Here is a 16,612-nt window from a genome sequence, read left to right as displayed (position 1 = left end):
ATATATTAATCTTTATGTCTCGACCATTTTGAGACTCCTCGTCATGTCCGTGATCACATCCGGGACTCCGAACAAACTTCGGTACATCAAAACTTATAAACTCATAATAAAACTGTCATCGTAACGTTAAGCGTGCGGACCCTACGGGTTCGACAACTATGTAGACATGACCTAGAACCATTCTCGGTCAATAACCAATAGCGGGACCTGGATGCCCATATTGGTTCCTACATATTCTACGAAGATCTTTATCGGTCAAACCGCATAACAACATACGTTGTTCCCTTTGTCATCGGTATGTTACTTGCCCGAGATTTGATCGTCGGTATCCAATACCTAGTTCAATCTCGTTACCGGCAAGTCTCTTTACTCGTTCTGTAACACATCATCTTATAACTAACTCATTAGTTACAATGCTTGCAAGGCTTAGGTGATCAGTATTACCGAGAGGGCCCAGAGATACCTCTCCGCCAATCGGAGTGACAAAACCTAATCTCGAATTATGCCAACTCAACATGTACCTTCGGAAACACCTGTAGAGCACCTTTATAATCACTCAGTTACGTTGTGACGTTTGGTAGCACAGAAAGTGTTCTTCCGGTAAATGGGAGTTGCACAATCTCATAGTTGCAGGAACTTTGTATAAGTCATGAAGAAAGCAATAGCAATATACTAAACGATCAAGTGCTAGGCTAACGGAATGGGTCATGTCAATCACATCATTCTTCTAATGATGTGATCCAATTAATCAAATGACAACACATGTCTATGGTTAGGAAACATAACCATCTTTGATTAATGAGCTAGTCAAGTAGAGGCATACTAGTGACTATATGTTTGTCTATGTATTCGCACATGTATTATGTTTCTGGTTAATACAATTCTAGCATGAATAATAAACATTTATCATGATATAAGGAAATAAATAATAACTTTATTATTGCCTCTAGGGCATATTTCCTTCAGTAGAGGGATAAATTCATGCAATATGATAAAAAAACCATCTTGTTATCCTTGATGGCAACAATACAATACATGCCTTGCAACTCTTTCTGTCACTGAGTAAGGACACCGCAAGATTGACCCAAAGGTAAGCACTTCTCCCATTGCAAGAACTACCAATCTAGTTGGCCAAACCAAAAAGGATAATTCAAAGAGACTTGCAAAGATAACTCAATCATACATAAAAGAATTCAGAGAAGAATCAAATATTTTCCATAGATAATACTGGATCATAAACCCACAATTCATCGCTCTCAACTAGCACACCGCAAAAAGAAGATTACATCGAATAGATCTCCACGAGAGAGGGGGAGAACATTGTATTGAGATCCAAAAAGAGAGAAGAAGCCATCTAGCTACTAGCTATGGACTCGAAGGTCTGAAGTAAACTACTCACACTTCATCAGAGGGGCTATGGTGATGATGTAGAAGCCCTCCATGGTGGATGCCCGCTCCGGTGGAGCTCCGGAATAGGCCCCAAGATGGGATCTCATGGATACAGAAGGTTGCAGCGGTGGAATTAGGTTTTTGGCTCCTGTTCTGATCGTTCGGGGATACGTAGGTATATATAGGAGGAAGGAGTACGTCGGTGGAGCTCCAAGGGGCCCACGAGGTACGGGGGCATGCCCAGGGGGGGCGCCCTCCACCCTCGTGACCGCCTCTAGAACTTCTTGGAGTAGGGTCCAAGTCTCCTGGATCACGTTCGGTTGGAAAATCACGATCCCGAAGGTTTCATTCCGTTTGGACTCCGTTTGATATTCTGTTTCTTCGAAATACTGAAAAAGGCAAAAAACAGCAATTCTGGGTTGGGCCTCTGGTTAACAGGTTAGTCCCAAAAGTAATATAAAAGTGGAAAAATAAAGCCTAATATACTCCAAAACAGTAGATAAATTAGCATGGAGCAATCAAAAATTATAGATACGTTGGAGACGTATCAGTCACAAGCTTCACGGCGTCCATCTTCACCTAATGCATCTTGACTCGGGCGAAGGCCATTCGCGCGCCTTCGATGCAGACCGACTGCTTAATGGCATCAAGCCGAGGGAAGGCATTGACCAGCCACTTCACGAGCCCGAAGTAGCTGCTGGGTATGGCTTCGGCAGGCCATAGACGGATTATTAAATCCTTCATGGCTAGTTTGGCCATCCTATGCAGTTCGACCAGCTGTTTTAGCCGATCGCTAAAGGGCATCGGATGTTCTGGCGCAAGGTATTGCGACCAAAACAGCTTCTCCGTGGAGCTCCCCTCTTTGGCTCGGAAGAACACCGCAGCATCTGAAATGCTGCGCGGCAGATCCACAAATGCCAGTGGAGAACTCCAAATCCGGGTCAGTAAGAGGAACCTTTTCTTCACACATTTGCTCTGCATAATAAAGGCCTTACCCGCCATGATTTTTTTGTCCTCCTGGATTTCCTGGAGGGCGCCCTGGGCTTCAACCCGGGCATCGTGTGCGCTTTGGCGGGCCTTGGCAAGTTCGGACTCTTGATCCACAATGTTGCGCTCCAAGGGCTCGCATTTCTTCATGGAGCTCCTGCTAGACCTCGCTGACCCTACCCTCATGCTTTTCACGGGCGGCTTGTTCCTTGCCGCTCTCTCCTCGGCCTCGGCCAGCGCCTTCTTGAGGGCCTCCACCTTGGTCGCCGCTCCTACAAATAAACTGGCACTATGGTCATTACAAATCATCTATCCTTTCTGATATAAAGAAGGTCATTGCATACCTTGTTTATCCTCTAGATGCTTTTTAACGCGGCCGAGCTCTTCCTCAGCCCGCTCCAGACTTTGCTTCAGTTCGGAAACATCAGCAGTATGAGAGGTCGCATCCAGTAATGATGCCTGCTTGTGCACATTGACTCATCTAGTTAGTCTCCTGCGAAACTTGTTTGATCCTTTGTCCGACTTTTCTATTTGAACACCGGACAGTGTCTCAGGGGCTACTGTCTATACTATGACATTCTTTTTACATAATTGTGTTGCTTACCTCAAAGCCTATTACAAGGCTTGTGCAGGCTTCGGTCAGTCCGCTCTTCGCGGACTGAATCCTCTCAACCAATGTACCCATAAGGGTATGGTGTTCTTCAACAATGGAAGCACTTCGCAGCGCTTCCATTAGGGTGTTTGGCGCCTCTGGCTGGACAGAGGTCACCGGCAGAATTAGCGCACCTCCTCCTTTTGAAGGAGGCTGCTTGCCGGGTTCCGGAGCCACATAGGTCTCCGGGATCGTATTCGGCTGGGGCCGAATTGGATATGCCCCCCATCCTCAATATCCATGGGGATTTTATCCCCCATGTGTCCGGCGGCTGAGGTTTCACCCTCCGGTACCGCCCTGACGGCCTCCTGAGTCTCTCCCTAGCCTGGGATCCTTCGGGACAACGCCTCGGTGCCATCCATGGCCTTGGGAGAGGAGGCCGCTGGAAGGGACCCGCTGTCCATCGCCTTTGGGTCCAGCGAATCTCCCGAAGGTGAGGACCGCTCGAGGTCGGACCGAGCCAGACTGCAAATGCATGATTCAACATGTTAAGACTATGAAGTAGAGAGGCCGGATATATGAATGTGTCCGAGTTTTTGAGTACTCACGATTTGGCCAGGGGCTTGTCTCGGGAGCGCCACTCTAGGCTATTGTCAACGTCCCACGTGGAGTTATCCGTGAGGGAACCCTTCCCCTCTTGGATGCCTCTGCCTCCAGATTTGTGGAGGTTTCCCTCTTCTTCCTTCCCCCCTCAGGGGGGAGAGTTGCTTTCCTCCTCCTCTTCGTCCTCGGCAGCGGAGGAGTGAGTCTTGGTATCTTCGGATGTCATGTCCGAAGCACTCTTGCGGCGGAGGCTGCCTCTGGTCCCCTTGGCCTTCTTCTTGGCCTTCTTCTTCGTCGCTTGATAGGGCGCCGAAACCAGCATCTTCGTTAGAAGTGGAATTGCAAGGTCTTTGGGCAGCGGAGCCGGACAGTGAATCCACTCCGCCTTCTTTGTCGAGCCCTGAGAGATTCAGTAGGGAGGCTTAGGCGTCTTCCTCGAGTATGCAAGTAAAGGACACACACTGAAAACATGAAAAAACTTACCGGACTAGCGGGATGGGCCAAGTCGTGCCCACGGTCCTCGGTCGTGTCCGGCCACGTCTCGCTGGACTTGAAAAGCACCTTCCAGATGTCTTTGTGTGTAGTGCCGAAGAACTGCAGCAAGGTCTAGTGCTTGGCCAGATCGTACTCCCACAAATGGCACGTCCGGCTTTGGCACGGAAGGATCCGGCGAATAAGCATCACCTGGATCACATTGACAAGCTTGATGTTCTTGTCCATCATGCTCCTGATGCGCGTCTGAAGCGTTGTCAGCTCGTACAGCGAAGACCAGTCCAGGCCCTTCTCTGGCCAGGAGGTGAGCCGCATCGGGGCTCCGGACCAGAATTCAGGAGCCGCGGCCCAGGTGGTGCCGCGCGGCTCTGTGATATAGAACCATGATTTCTGCCACCCTTTAATGGTCTCCACGAAGGAGCCTTCGGGCCATGTTATGTTGGGCATCTTGCTCACCATGGCGCCTCCGCACTCTGTTTGTTGGCCACTCACCACCTTTGGCTTCACATTGAAGATCTTTAACCACAATTCGAAGTGGGGTGGGATGCGGAGGAAAGCCTCACACATGACAATGAATGCCGAGATGTTGAGGAAAGAATTTGGGGCTAGATCATGGAAATCTAGCCCGTAGAACATGAGTACGCGGACGAATGGGTGGAGAGGAAATCCCAGCCCGCAAACGAAGTGGGGGATGAACACCGCCCTCTCATGGGGCTCCAGGGTAGGGACGATCTGTCCCTTGGCCGGAAGATGGTGGGCGATTTCCTTGGCCAAATACCCGGCCTCCCGGAGCTTCGTAGTGTCCTTCTCATTGATGGAGGAGACCATCCACTTGCCCCGCGCTCCGGATCCGGACATGGTTGGAGTGCTTTCTTGGGGCAGAAAAGATGAGAACTTGGGCGCTGGAGCTCGAGAATGGGGGAGGCAGAGAGAGAAGGCGTGGGTGAAAGGGGTAAATCCTTATCTATTTATAAAGGCAGTGAATATCGAATGCCTCCCCACTCGCCTTAAAACTCGTCTATTCCCCAAGGGCCATGCGGATGGCACGGTTGGGTTACCCACGCCCGTATTGATGAGAATCCCGCAATAAGGGGACACGATCTCTACTTTGAGAAGACATGCCAATGAAACCGCGTCTCGAAATATGGAGCGGCAGGCTAAAAAAAGGGTTCGAAAATAATGGCCGGGCGGCGACGTGATGTCCCGCTACAAAAAATTGTCAGCGGATTGGACTCGTGAAATATTATACTCTCTGCGGTTGTGTGTGGAATTTGTTTTGCATAGCCGGACACGATTCTTGTGTTCAAGGACTATTTTGGAGTATTCGGAGAAGGAACCCGCCTAGTAATGCCGAATACAATTCGCGTGCCGGACACCTCATCATTGAACCTGGTTCAGGGACTACTGAGGGAGTCCTGGATTAAGGGGTCCTCGGACGGCCGGACTATGTAGCATAGGCCGGACTGTTGGGCTATGAAGATACAAGATAGAAGACTCTCTCCCGTGTCCAGATGGGACTCTCCTTGGTGTGGAAGGCAAGCTTGGCGCCTGAATATGAAGATTCCTTTCTCTGTAACCGACTTTGTACAACCCTAGTCCCCTCCGGTGTCTATATAAACCGGAGGGTTTAGTCCATAGAGGCAATCACAATCATACAGGCTAGACTTCTAGGGTTTTAGCCATTACGATCTCGTGGTAGATCAACTCTTGTAATACTCATATTCATCAAGATCAATCAAGCAGGAAGTAGGGTATTACCTCCATAGAGAGGGCCCAAACCTGGGTAAACATTGTGTCCCCTGCCTCCTGTTACCATCGACCTTAGACGCACAGTTCGGGACCCCCTACCCGAGATCCGCCGGTTTTGACACCGACAGGCACGGCAGGACCGCGCGGGCGGCTTTTTTTTTGTTAACTATGGCAATGTGAACCGTGGAACTAGGCCGTTTTGTGGGCCCCCTAATTATGTTTATATTTTTATGTTTGCGTTTATTTTATATTTTTCTGCATTTTATTTTAGTTTTTTGCTTTTTTTTAATCACGTCCACCCCGGACATGATTTGGGGTGTGGCGGCGCGTTGGGCGCACCGACAACCCAAACAAGCCAACTCCAGCGCACGACCCCAAATGGATGTCCGGTTTGGCCAGATTTCGTTCGTTTGGGACGGTAATGGGGTGGCCCATGTCCGGTTCAGTCGTTTGGGTTGTCGATGCACCCAACGCGCGACCGCACCCCAAATCATGTCTGGGGTGGACGTGATTAGAAAACAAAAAAACTAAAATGAAATGCGGAAAAATATAAAATAGACGCAAACATAAAAACATAAACATATTTAGGGGGTTTACCGCCACAAAACGACTCAGATCCACGGGTCACATTGCCATAATTAACATAAAAAACTAAACAAAAAACACCACCCGCTCGCTCCTACCGTGCCCGTCGATGCCGTGGCCGTGGCCGTCTTCAGTGGTTGTCGTTGTCATCGTTGTCGCTGCCGAGGTCGACGTTGTCCGGCGGCGTCTAGAGGTGGGACAGCGGCCCGTGGTACATGAGGGCGGGCTGGAAGGCCGGAGGTGCCTGCACCACCTCCTCCCGTGGCAAGGCCTCCGGCTCCAATGACCGCGGCGGCGTGGGGCACCATTTCACACCCCCCATGGCCTCGGCCATCTCCGGAGCCGTGCACGACTAGTTCCACTGCTGGCCCACCAGGCCTGGGTGGAACACGGCCACTGACTCCTCCATCACCTCCTCCGCCATCACCATCTCTAGCTCGGGGATGGCAATGTCTCCGGCCGCAGAGAGGGCCATCATCTCCTCGAGGCCCTCTCATTGGCGCTCGTCGTGCATGTGCATGGAGTCCTCCATGACACGCTGCATGAGCCGGGCCTCCTACTCCGCTGTCATGCGAGGTGGTGGTGGTGGAGACGGAGACGGAGACGATGAGGGCGATGGCGTGGGCGTCAGGCCGCGCACCCGTGTACGCCCGCACACCTGGGGAGCACGCGATGCGCGCTCTGGACGTGGCCGCCGCGGCCCCGACGACATGTTTGCGAATAATGACGCGCGCCGCACGTCGTGCTCGTCCTGGAGCCACGTGTCCCAGAGCCGGGAGTCGAGGGCGTACATGTCGTCATAGTATAGGTCATCCGACAGGAGGCGCTGGCGGCGCTCGATCTCCTCGCGGCGCGTGCGGCCGCTCATCGGGACCGGTGGGATCGGGACCCGGTCGGCGGAGAGGTGCCAGTTATTGGGGAGGTGCACGTCGCTCCACGGGAGCGGCGTCCTCGTCTCCCAATAATGCCGACATACATCCGCGGCGATGTACTGTCAGTCGCGCTCGCCGCCGGACGTAGGGCCGATGGTGAATGGGGCAGGCGTGGGGCCCGAAGCGGTGGTGGTGATGCGGGCTCCTTCTTCACAGAGCCACGGCGGCGGCCCGACGACAAGGACGCCTCACGGTCGTGCTTCCCCTTGCGGTCGTGGTTCTAGAAGCCCATGGCTGCGAGGTGGCTAGCCGGCGAGATCGGGGACGGGGAGAGCCTAGGGTTTGGTTGTGGTTTCGAGGAGACAGGAAGGGCTCGACTGGGGAGTGTGGACGACGGATGGTCCACGGCTTCCCCATTTAAGAAGAAAAGCGAACGTTCGCTAGGCGGATGACAGGTGGGGTCAACCACCCGTGCACATTTATGTCGGGCGGTGGGAGGTAGGTGGCCGCCTGCCACGCGGCCCCGACACGGACGAGCGAGGCGTCCGTTTGCCGTCCACCGCGACCCAAACCGGGCGCATGTTTGTGCTTGAAATGGGTCGGCCTGGGCACAAAACGGACCAGATGGGTTCAGGCCGTCGTGCGCTGGGCTGTTTGGTTTGTCTGTTTTACCCCAAACGTATGAGGCCGAATGGGATGGGGTGGCGCGCTGGAGTTGGCAGCACACGACCCCAAACAGACGTTCGTTTTGCATGGATTCTGTCCATTTGGGTAGGGCGGGGTCGTGTCCGGGCCTGTCCTGAAATGCGGTGGTCGTGCGCCCAGCACGCGACTGCATCCTTTGGACCCATCCTGTCCACCTCCATTTTCAAACAACAACGTTTGAAATAACAAGCCCTAGTTCATCAGCCCAGCGGTCCTAGTTCACGCCAGCAACAGAGCCAGCAGCCTACACATCCTCGCCGGCAACACAGCCAGCGACCTACATGTCCTTGCCGGCAACACAGCCAGCGGCCGGCAATAGAGCCAGCCTATGGAAAGAATAGTTTATCGCCGGCAACATAGCCAGCGGCTGGCAACACAGCCAGCCTCCAAAATGAATATGCTTCTTGCCGGCACACAGCTAGCGTCCGGCACCCATGCCAGCCTCCAAAAAAGAACGGCCACGGCCGATCAGACGGCTTAGTTCAGGCCGTCGGCGTCGAACATCTCCTTCTGCCTGGCCTCGAACCAGCTCCTCGTCTTCTCGCTCATCTTGGTCAATTTCACGCTCATGATCGCAAGGGCCACCTCATTTGCTTTGGTTGCAGCATTGGTGGCCTCGATATTGAGCTGCCTCTGCCTGGCCATGACATTGGTGGCCTCGATGTCGAGCTGCCTTTGCCGGGACGCCTCCTCCATGTCGATCTTCCTCTTATTGGCCGCCTCCTCCATCTCAACCTTCTTCCTTTCAAGATCTAGGTATTGCTTCATTTTCTCATCCTTGCTTTGCCGCTTCTTCTCGTCCCTCACATCCTTTTGAGACATCTTGTCGTGCAGTCTCATGCAAGGCCATGGATGACGCATCAGGTATGTCGTCCACCTTGGAGTTGGTCTTGCCCCTCGGCCTCTTCAACGCCTCACCATCTCCATCTCCGAAAAACGCGGCCACCTTCTTTCCTCTCTTTCTTTGGAGTTCATGGTATTGATCTTTGAACTTTGGGCAATTGTTGACGAGCATCCAACAATGCGTAAGAGTGAATGGCTTGTCATTGTGCCGGGCCTTGAATGCTTCCAAAGATTGAAATGCCTACACCACATGATCAACAACAAATGAACATGCAAACATATACAAGGCCGAAGTCTCATGGTCGTAGCAAAGAAAGAACTAGGATGAGGAGAGCATACCAAGTCCCCAATGCCGAGACCATTCATGGTCGTGCTTCAACGCTCTCAAGTGCGGCACAATACTTGTTGCACTCTTGTTGGATGAACAACCACCACTTTTGAATCGAGGTGATGCCACGGTTGCTCATAATTTGGTAGGGCTCAAAAATCTTTCTTTCAAGGAATGTTTTGTGGACTCTCGTCCAGAAAACAAGGCCATCTGTTGCACGCCGGTCCTTGGATCTTTGCTAATCTCCATCCAACATTGGCAAATCAATTTGTCCTCGTCTTATGAATATGAACCCGTGTGAATGCTCTTCTTCCTCTATTGTGCTTTCGCTCTTTGGGTGAGCTCGTCGATGAACAATGGCTCGCCCGAAATGCCAATATCAATGTCATCTTCTTCATCACCATCGCCTTCGCAATAGATGTCATCGTCTTCATGCCACGAGTCACCATGGTCGTAGTCCGCATGGTCGTGGGCCTCTTCACATGCAACGTATTGGGCGCGGCCATCCCGACTTTGGGTCTCGTCGGGATCGTAGGCAACGCCATGCCCACCCTCGTAGATCGCTTGCTCCTTGAACTGGTTGTAGAAGGGGTCGTCGAATGTTGGCGTTGGTGTTACCATTTCGTCGAACAGGACGCGGGGCAACGGCATGGTGCCCATAAACGGTGCCCGTGCTTGCTTTCTTTGCATAACGGGCGGCCGCCGCTGCTGGATTCGGGCGTGACGTTGAGGTCGATGACGGCCGAGGGGCGCGGGGTGGACGGCGCGATCACGCCAACGTCCGGCGAGCCCGAAAAACGGGTGTTGCCATCGTGCCTTGGCGGGGAAAAGCCGAGCGACATAAGCGTGGTCCGCGATGTCGGCGATGAGCAATGCTGAGGCCTGGCAACCGACGAGCCTGTGCTCGCCGGGCCGGCGGCCGCACCAGAGAACCCCGCCGGACGGCAAATGCCAAGCATGAGAAGGGTGTGTGCTTTATTGACGATGGCCTCCTTCTCGTCGACCTTGGCCTTGCGCCGCGCGGCCTCCACCACATCGCGCTCGGCGGCGAACTTGGCCACAGCGGTCTTGCCCTTGACGACCGCCCTCCGGTTCCTCCTCTTTGCCGATTTCGCGTCCAACTTGGTGAGCTCCTCCGGCGTGCACTCCGACCGCGGCTTCCTTGCACCCTTGGTCGCCTTCTTCTTCACCTTTGTGGGCGGGTCGACGGCCAGGCCGCCGGAATTCGACGGGGCGTCAGCCATGGACGGTGGAGGGGGGACGTGGGAGGGTTTGGGGGAAAATGTCGCCAAATGGGGGCGCGGGGGTTTTGCTTGTGCAACTGACGGGCGGGCCAGGGGAGGACACGCACTTGCATCCCGCCCATCCGCGCGCTGTCCGTTTCGCCCCAAAAGTGGCGCAAAGTTGGGTCGGGATGGGTCGAAAGTGGACAGAAAAGGGACAAAAGCCCGTTTGCGCTCGCGCGCTGGGCCGTCTGATTTGTCCGTTTTACTCTAAATGGACGCACCCGGACAGGATGGGATGGGGTCGCGGGCTGGAGTTGGCCTAAGAGCAACTCCAATGGGGTGACCCATTTCGTCCGCTCGCGTCTGTTTGGGTCGGCGCGGACAAAAGTGGCGGCCCAACGCGCCGACCCAAACTCAATTCGTGTCCGCCTGGAGTCCGCGCCGACCCATTTGCGGCCAAATTTGCGCCCCAAATGCGTCGGCGCGGACGCGGAACAGACGCCTCGCGCGCCTCCTCGCTGTCCGCAACGTCCCCACCTGGCGGTCGTCCAACTATGACGGTCAACATTATTTATGACGACCGCCACCCTTGGGCCCACGTGTCAGCGACGACGGTCGTACTTTTTTAATCCGGGTGTGCGGCAGGGCCGTCCTCATCCACTGCCACTCGCCCCCGTCCCCATCTGGCCACCCCTGCCCCCACGCCGACGACAACCCTAGCCACCGCCAGCATGGGCTTCTTCTCCGGCATTGGCAGCAGCCGCAAGGGCAAGGCCCCCGCCCTTGCCGCCCTCCCCGCGCCGTCGCGCGCTCCTCGGCAGAGGCAGCGCATCAATGTGTCGGTGCACCAGGCCGAGTGGCACTGGCAGCACTGCGTGCCTCTGCCGTACCCCGATGCGACGCTGCCGCATGACTGGCATTTGGATCCAGAGAGGATCCTAGTGCCGGCGGCGCCGCGGTAGGCGAGGGCCCATGCGGAGGAGGTGCGGCGCCGGCGGGAGTTGCTGGCGTCAAAGCAGCGCGCCGAACCGCAGTACGCTGTCGACTCACCCAACTGGGCTCGATGGTTCGCCTTCGAGCACAAGGAGGCGAGACAACGCGGCGTCCACGGCGTCGGCTGCAGCCTGCAGCCGCCCCCGCTCGTCGTCCGCGACGAGGACCAGGAGGCCGAGGCCGCCTACCAGGCGGCCATTAAGGAGAGCGAGGAGGAGGCGCGGTGGAGGGAGGCGGATGAGGCGGCTTTCCAGGCTGCCATGGCGGAGGCCATGGCCCTCTCCGCGGCGAGCGACTGCGTCGCGCCGCCGGTGACCCCGCCGTCCCCGCCCAAAGCCGAGCCGGAGGAACCGGCCTACCTCGAGCGCTACTCCTGGACCGGAGTAGTGCGCGAGTGGGTCAGCGCTCCGCGATCTGGCTCGGGGCGACGGAGAAGCAGGAGGCGGCCTACCTCGACCACTGGCGCCGCGTTCAGCTGGCCGAGGAGCGCCGGGAGGGCGAGCGCCTGGAGATGGTCGAGCGTGAGGCCGAAGAGGAGGCGCAGCAGGCGCAGGCAGCGGCGGCGCAGCCCGACATCGCCGCCCTCTGGAACACGGCGTTCCCCTGGGTCGGCCATGCGCCAACGCTGATCGACCTCACCAGCACCGATGCAGCCGCCGCCGCCGACGAAGACGCCTAGGGCAGCGTGTCGTCTAGTCTTTAGTGTTTTTATGCTAATTAATGTAATGTGGACTTTCCCCGGCCTTCGTGGCCGGCTTTATGTTTAATTAAATACATGTGTTTATTTTTAAAAAGCTTTTTTTACGCGCCGACAAAATAGGTCGGGCTAGCGTTGGACGCTCGCGCCGACTCAAACACAGCGCTGGACGTTTGTGTCTGCCGTACCGACCCAAACAGACAAAAAACGGATAAAAACGTCAGTTCGTTTGTGCCGGCCCATTGTAGTTGCTCTAATGTCTCCGCATGACGATCACGAGTAAAAATCGCCGCATGTACTACACACGATCTACGACGCTCAACATGGGCACTGCCGAGGCGTATCCGGCGTCTGGCCGAGAGATCTACGGGGTGCATATGGCATCGTCTTGGGCGGCAGCAGGGGCCTGGGAGAGGGGCAGAGGACGACGGATGAGTGAACGAACGAAACGATTGATGTGAAACGAAAGAAGCTTTGTTGGACGATGAAATCAAGGAAAGCAGAGCAGCAGAGCAGAGAGAAAAAAGAGATGGGACGTCGGGGCGAGCTCGCAGGCAGGAGGGCAAAGCAGAGGGGCAAGAGATTCAGTGCTCGATCGATCAGATCACGTCCAGACCCTCACCTGTCACCGCTGCGGGGTACGGACAACTCATGTTCACAGTGCGCAGCTGAGCAGAGTGCACCACACTCTTCCTCCAACTTGACCCTTCCTTCGTCCCTCCACGAGACGAGAGGAGAGGTCGGAGGTGAAAGATGGATGGATGGGTCGACGGTGGGCCCCACAAGGGGGACAAGCCCACGAAACTGTAATAAATGCCCACATCACCTAGATCATGTACCGCTGTTGGGTTCATTCCAGAAATATATACTACCTACTGGATGGAAGGTGCAGTTTTATTTAAGCAAATGATTTCCTCCAGAAAAACATGCCATCGTTGGCTCGTTGCATTCGCATGTAAAAAAATATTCAAAAATATATGGGAATATATATTGGAGTACTACGACTAGATGGTGTTGTTATTAGGCAAATAACTCCCCCAGAAAAAGAATATGTCCTTGTTGGCTTGTTGCATTCGAATGTAAATGTAGTTTCGACTTCCTTGCCACTTTGGTGCCTTGCAACAAACTCCACTGCCACTTAATGGAGACTTTTTTTTTTGCAAAAGAACTGAAATGAAAATCGTGAGGCGGAATCTTGGCACGGAAGGCACATTCACCGGGTCAGAGAATCCTAAGACATGGAGAACCGGGTTAAACAGAGACCCTCCCTTAATCAGTAATATTGGTAGTAGTAGTAGTACACTGATCATAGTTAGTGGGTGGGCTAATGGCCCGCGCCACCGCTAACCAATGGCCCATCTATAACTGCTCCACCGCTTCGGCAGACCAACAAAACCGACGACAGGGGAGCCGAGAGCGGCAAGCCACTGGACGCTAGCGCTCGCATCTTCCGCTCGCTACCTCTCCGTGCGGCGGGATGAAGCAGCCGGCGGCGAGCCCGGGGCGTGCGGAGAAGCCCCAGCAGCAGCAGCTGCCGGCGCCGCCGGGGCTGGCGCGGCTTCTGCTAAGCAAGAGCCGGCGCGGGGCGCGGTCGCGCCGCGCGCCGGCCACGTCGCCCATGTTCGTGTCCCGGGGCCGGAGCCGCGCGGCGGCGGCGGCGGTGGGGGCGGACGGGGAGCCGTCGTCGCCCAAGGTCACCTGCATTGGACAGGTGCGGATGCGCAAGGGGAAGAAGGGCAGCAACAAGGGGCCGGCGGCGCCGCCCCCGCCGCCGGCCAAGGAGGAGAAGGCCAGGGGCTACTGCCGGTGCCTCAAGAAGGCGTTCCTCTGCGGCGGGCTGTTCGACTTCGACCGCAAGCACAAGCGCAAGGGGCCTCCGCCGGAGGCGGAGCGGACTCGCCGGTCGCCCTGGGTGTTCAGCAGCAGGGACGTGGCCGTCGCCGCCGCGCCCAAGCCGCCGGATCCGACGAGCGACCGCGCCGAGGAGGAGGGGGGGGAGGACGACAAGTCCGTGGGGGCCTTCGGCTCGACGGAGAGAGACGAGAAGGCGAGTGACCCGGGGACCGACAGCGGTGGCAAGGAGGAGGAAGAGTGCGAGGAGGGGGAGACGGCGGAGCTCGTGTCGTCCGCGACGACCACGCCGCCCAAGAACGCTCTGCTCCTGATGCGCTGCCGCTCCGCGCCGCAGAACCGCTCGTCCCCGCTCACCTCCAGGTTCGCCGCCGGCGCCGCGCCGTCGCCGGTCCAGGAAGCGGCCGATTTCGCGGTGGAGTCGATCGCCGCGACGCCACCTCGGGCGTCGCCCTCTCCGCGCAAGCCGGACATGGTGTCACCTTGGGCGTCCCCCTCCCCGCGCAAGCCGGACATGCTGTCACCTTGGGCGTCTCCCTCCCGGCGCAAACCGGACATGTTGCAGTCACCACGGGCGTCGCCATCTCCCCGCAAGCCGGACATGGTGTCCGCGGAAAGCAACGACGAGAAGCGGCAAGAAATGGCAGTATCCACGCAGGAAGACGAGGAAAAGATGCTGGAACAAGAGCACGAAGCCGACGACGACGAGGAGGAGGATGACGAAGCGGAAGAGATGAGGTGCTCGTCGGCGCGGCCGCTGGTGCTGCAGAGGTGCAAGTCGGAGCCGGCGACGACTGCGGCGGCGAAGATGGCCGCCGGGGCCGGGGCCGAGGGGGCGCCGTCCGGCTGCTTCTGGGCCAACGGCGGGAGCAGCGGCCGGCGGAGGCACGCGCCGCAGATGTCGCCGGCGGCCGCCGCTCCGGTGGCTTTGACCGGTCACTGAGTCAGTAGGTGGGGACCCCTAGCTGTTTCCCGTATACTAGTATTTTCCTTTTGTTGCTGTCGCTGTCGATTAAATTTAGCACGGTAAAGCTGTAATTCCCCACTCTTTTCTCCATCCATCCATCCATGCCGCTCGGGCGAAGACGATGCCTGTAAAAAGATTTACGTACCTAGTCACGCTGTAAATCTTCTCCTTCTGCCACTAGTACTACTACTACTAGTTGTTTATTTACCACTGTATTATGCAAAGTGTGTAGCCACGATTCGCCTGTTGATCCAACAATCTCTGGTGCGTCTGTGCCAGTACCAGTACAGTACCATACCAATAATCTGGCATAGTGTACATGTACTGCTATACAGAAGGTATACTGTTAAGTACTTTGTAGATTTAACAGTGCCATGAATGAGCTTGTCCGTGCACACCCGCTTCACTCAAGTGTGCGTGCAAACTTTTTACCCCTCACCCACTCCAGCAGCAGATGTACGTGGTAGTAGTACTAGCTAGGAGTTACTGGTGGTAACCGTGCCCATGTTTGGAGGGCTGCAGAAATAACAGGTCCCTGTGCGAAGGAGATTCCGGGCAGCGATCGCTCTCGCGCCCCTGTTTGCAGCAGCCATCTCGTTTTCGTGAGAGCTACAGCGAGCTCCTCGTAGTTGCAGGGCGAAAGAATCCGTGACCGCGACGCTTCTGATCCAATCCGAGCCACGTTATCTTACACTACATTACACGAGAAGCCTGTGCTCTGAGGTCTGAACCAACCACGGTAAGAAAAGAAAAAAAAATGGATCAGAGGAATTGATGAGAGGTTTGACTTGGGAACATGGCTTGAGAGCCGACTAAACACTCATGATGCAGCGGAGCGACCGACCGTGCGTCGTGCACACGTGCGTGGGAGGGCGCACTAGTTGACCTGCAGAACACTGCAGGTCAGTGAGTGTGTATGCATGAGAGGGCATAAATAGTTTACCTTTTGTTTTAGATTATTCTGTATCGTACTAGTGTGCTCCAGTGTGGCGGCACGAGAGGCGGCAAGTCTCGTGGATGTCATCTCGAGATCTACGAGTGCTGTTTCACGATGATCGGGTTTTCTTTGGAAACAGCGGCTTTGCCCCAAACTAGCACCATCCAGCACCAGCTGCTGATGCTTGCTGGCTAGTAGGCTCCCAGCAATCAGCACAGAACAATCCCATGGGAGACCTGCAGCACAGCACTAGTAGCATTACTCGACTTGTCTTGGCCTCTTGTCTCTCTGTCCTGTTCATCATATTGTTGCTTTAGACTGGATGTTTTTACGGTGTACTGAGCCTGTCGTTGCAACGTTGGTGGGGGTGCCAATTGTGCATCAACACCAATCTCCATACATCACAAGGCAAGGAGGGCACCAAATTTTGGCAACGCATGTACCGCCCATCGTGGTCCGATGACAGGAGCGAGCACTGTTAGACAAAGACCAATTTACATCTTACCACAGGTCACAGGTGATGAGTCGACGCAAGTATATGCACGAAACCGCAGTGGAGTACACGATATCACAGCAGGCAGGTTTACATTTTTAACAAAGCAAACTGGTTAATGCACAGGCCTGCTCCTGAGTTGGCGATGGAACATCGGTTGCCTTGTTGGCATGAGTTAATCAATCAACCCGCTGAAGCACGCAAGCCACAACTCTTTGGCTCAACTGAGGTTATGCCTGCATGAGAACTCCGAAGAAATACAACACCTGGCAGGCACTTCTCATGCTTGGCAAAGCACAGATA

General features: G+C 55.4%; 1 protein-coding gene and 1 pseudogene across 1 annotated transcript; one reads left to right on the top strand and one right to left on the bottom strand.

Annotated features, from left to right (window-relative positions):
- Positions 1-8,451: 8,451 nt before the first annotated feature.
- On the bottom strand, positions 8,452-10,311 carry LOC119302125 (annotated as a pseudogene).
- A 3,206-nt stretch (positions 10,312-13,517) lies between these two features.
- Positions 13,518-15,117, top strand: LOC119322008 (neurofilament medium polypeptide-like). The gene has a single exon (XM_037595522.1). It carries the CDS (start codon positions 13,539-13,541, stop codon positions 14,853-14,855), a length of 1,317 nt encoding a protein of 438 aa, XP_037451419.1. The 5' UTR covers positions 13,518-13,538; the 3' UTR covers positions 14,856-15,117.
- Positions 15,118-16,612: the final 1,495 nt, after the last annotated feature.

This window comes from Triticum dicoccoides, chromosome 1B (assembly GCF_002162155.2).
Source record: "Triticum dicoccoides isolate Atlit2015 ecotype Zavitan chromosome 1B, WEW_v2.0, whole genome shotgun sequence".
Lineage (NCBI taxonomy): Eukaryota > Viridiplantae > Streptophyta > Magnoliopsida > Poales > Poaceae > Triticum > Triticum dicoccoides.
This window is presented reverse-complemented; position numbering and strand designations above follow the sequence as displayed.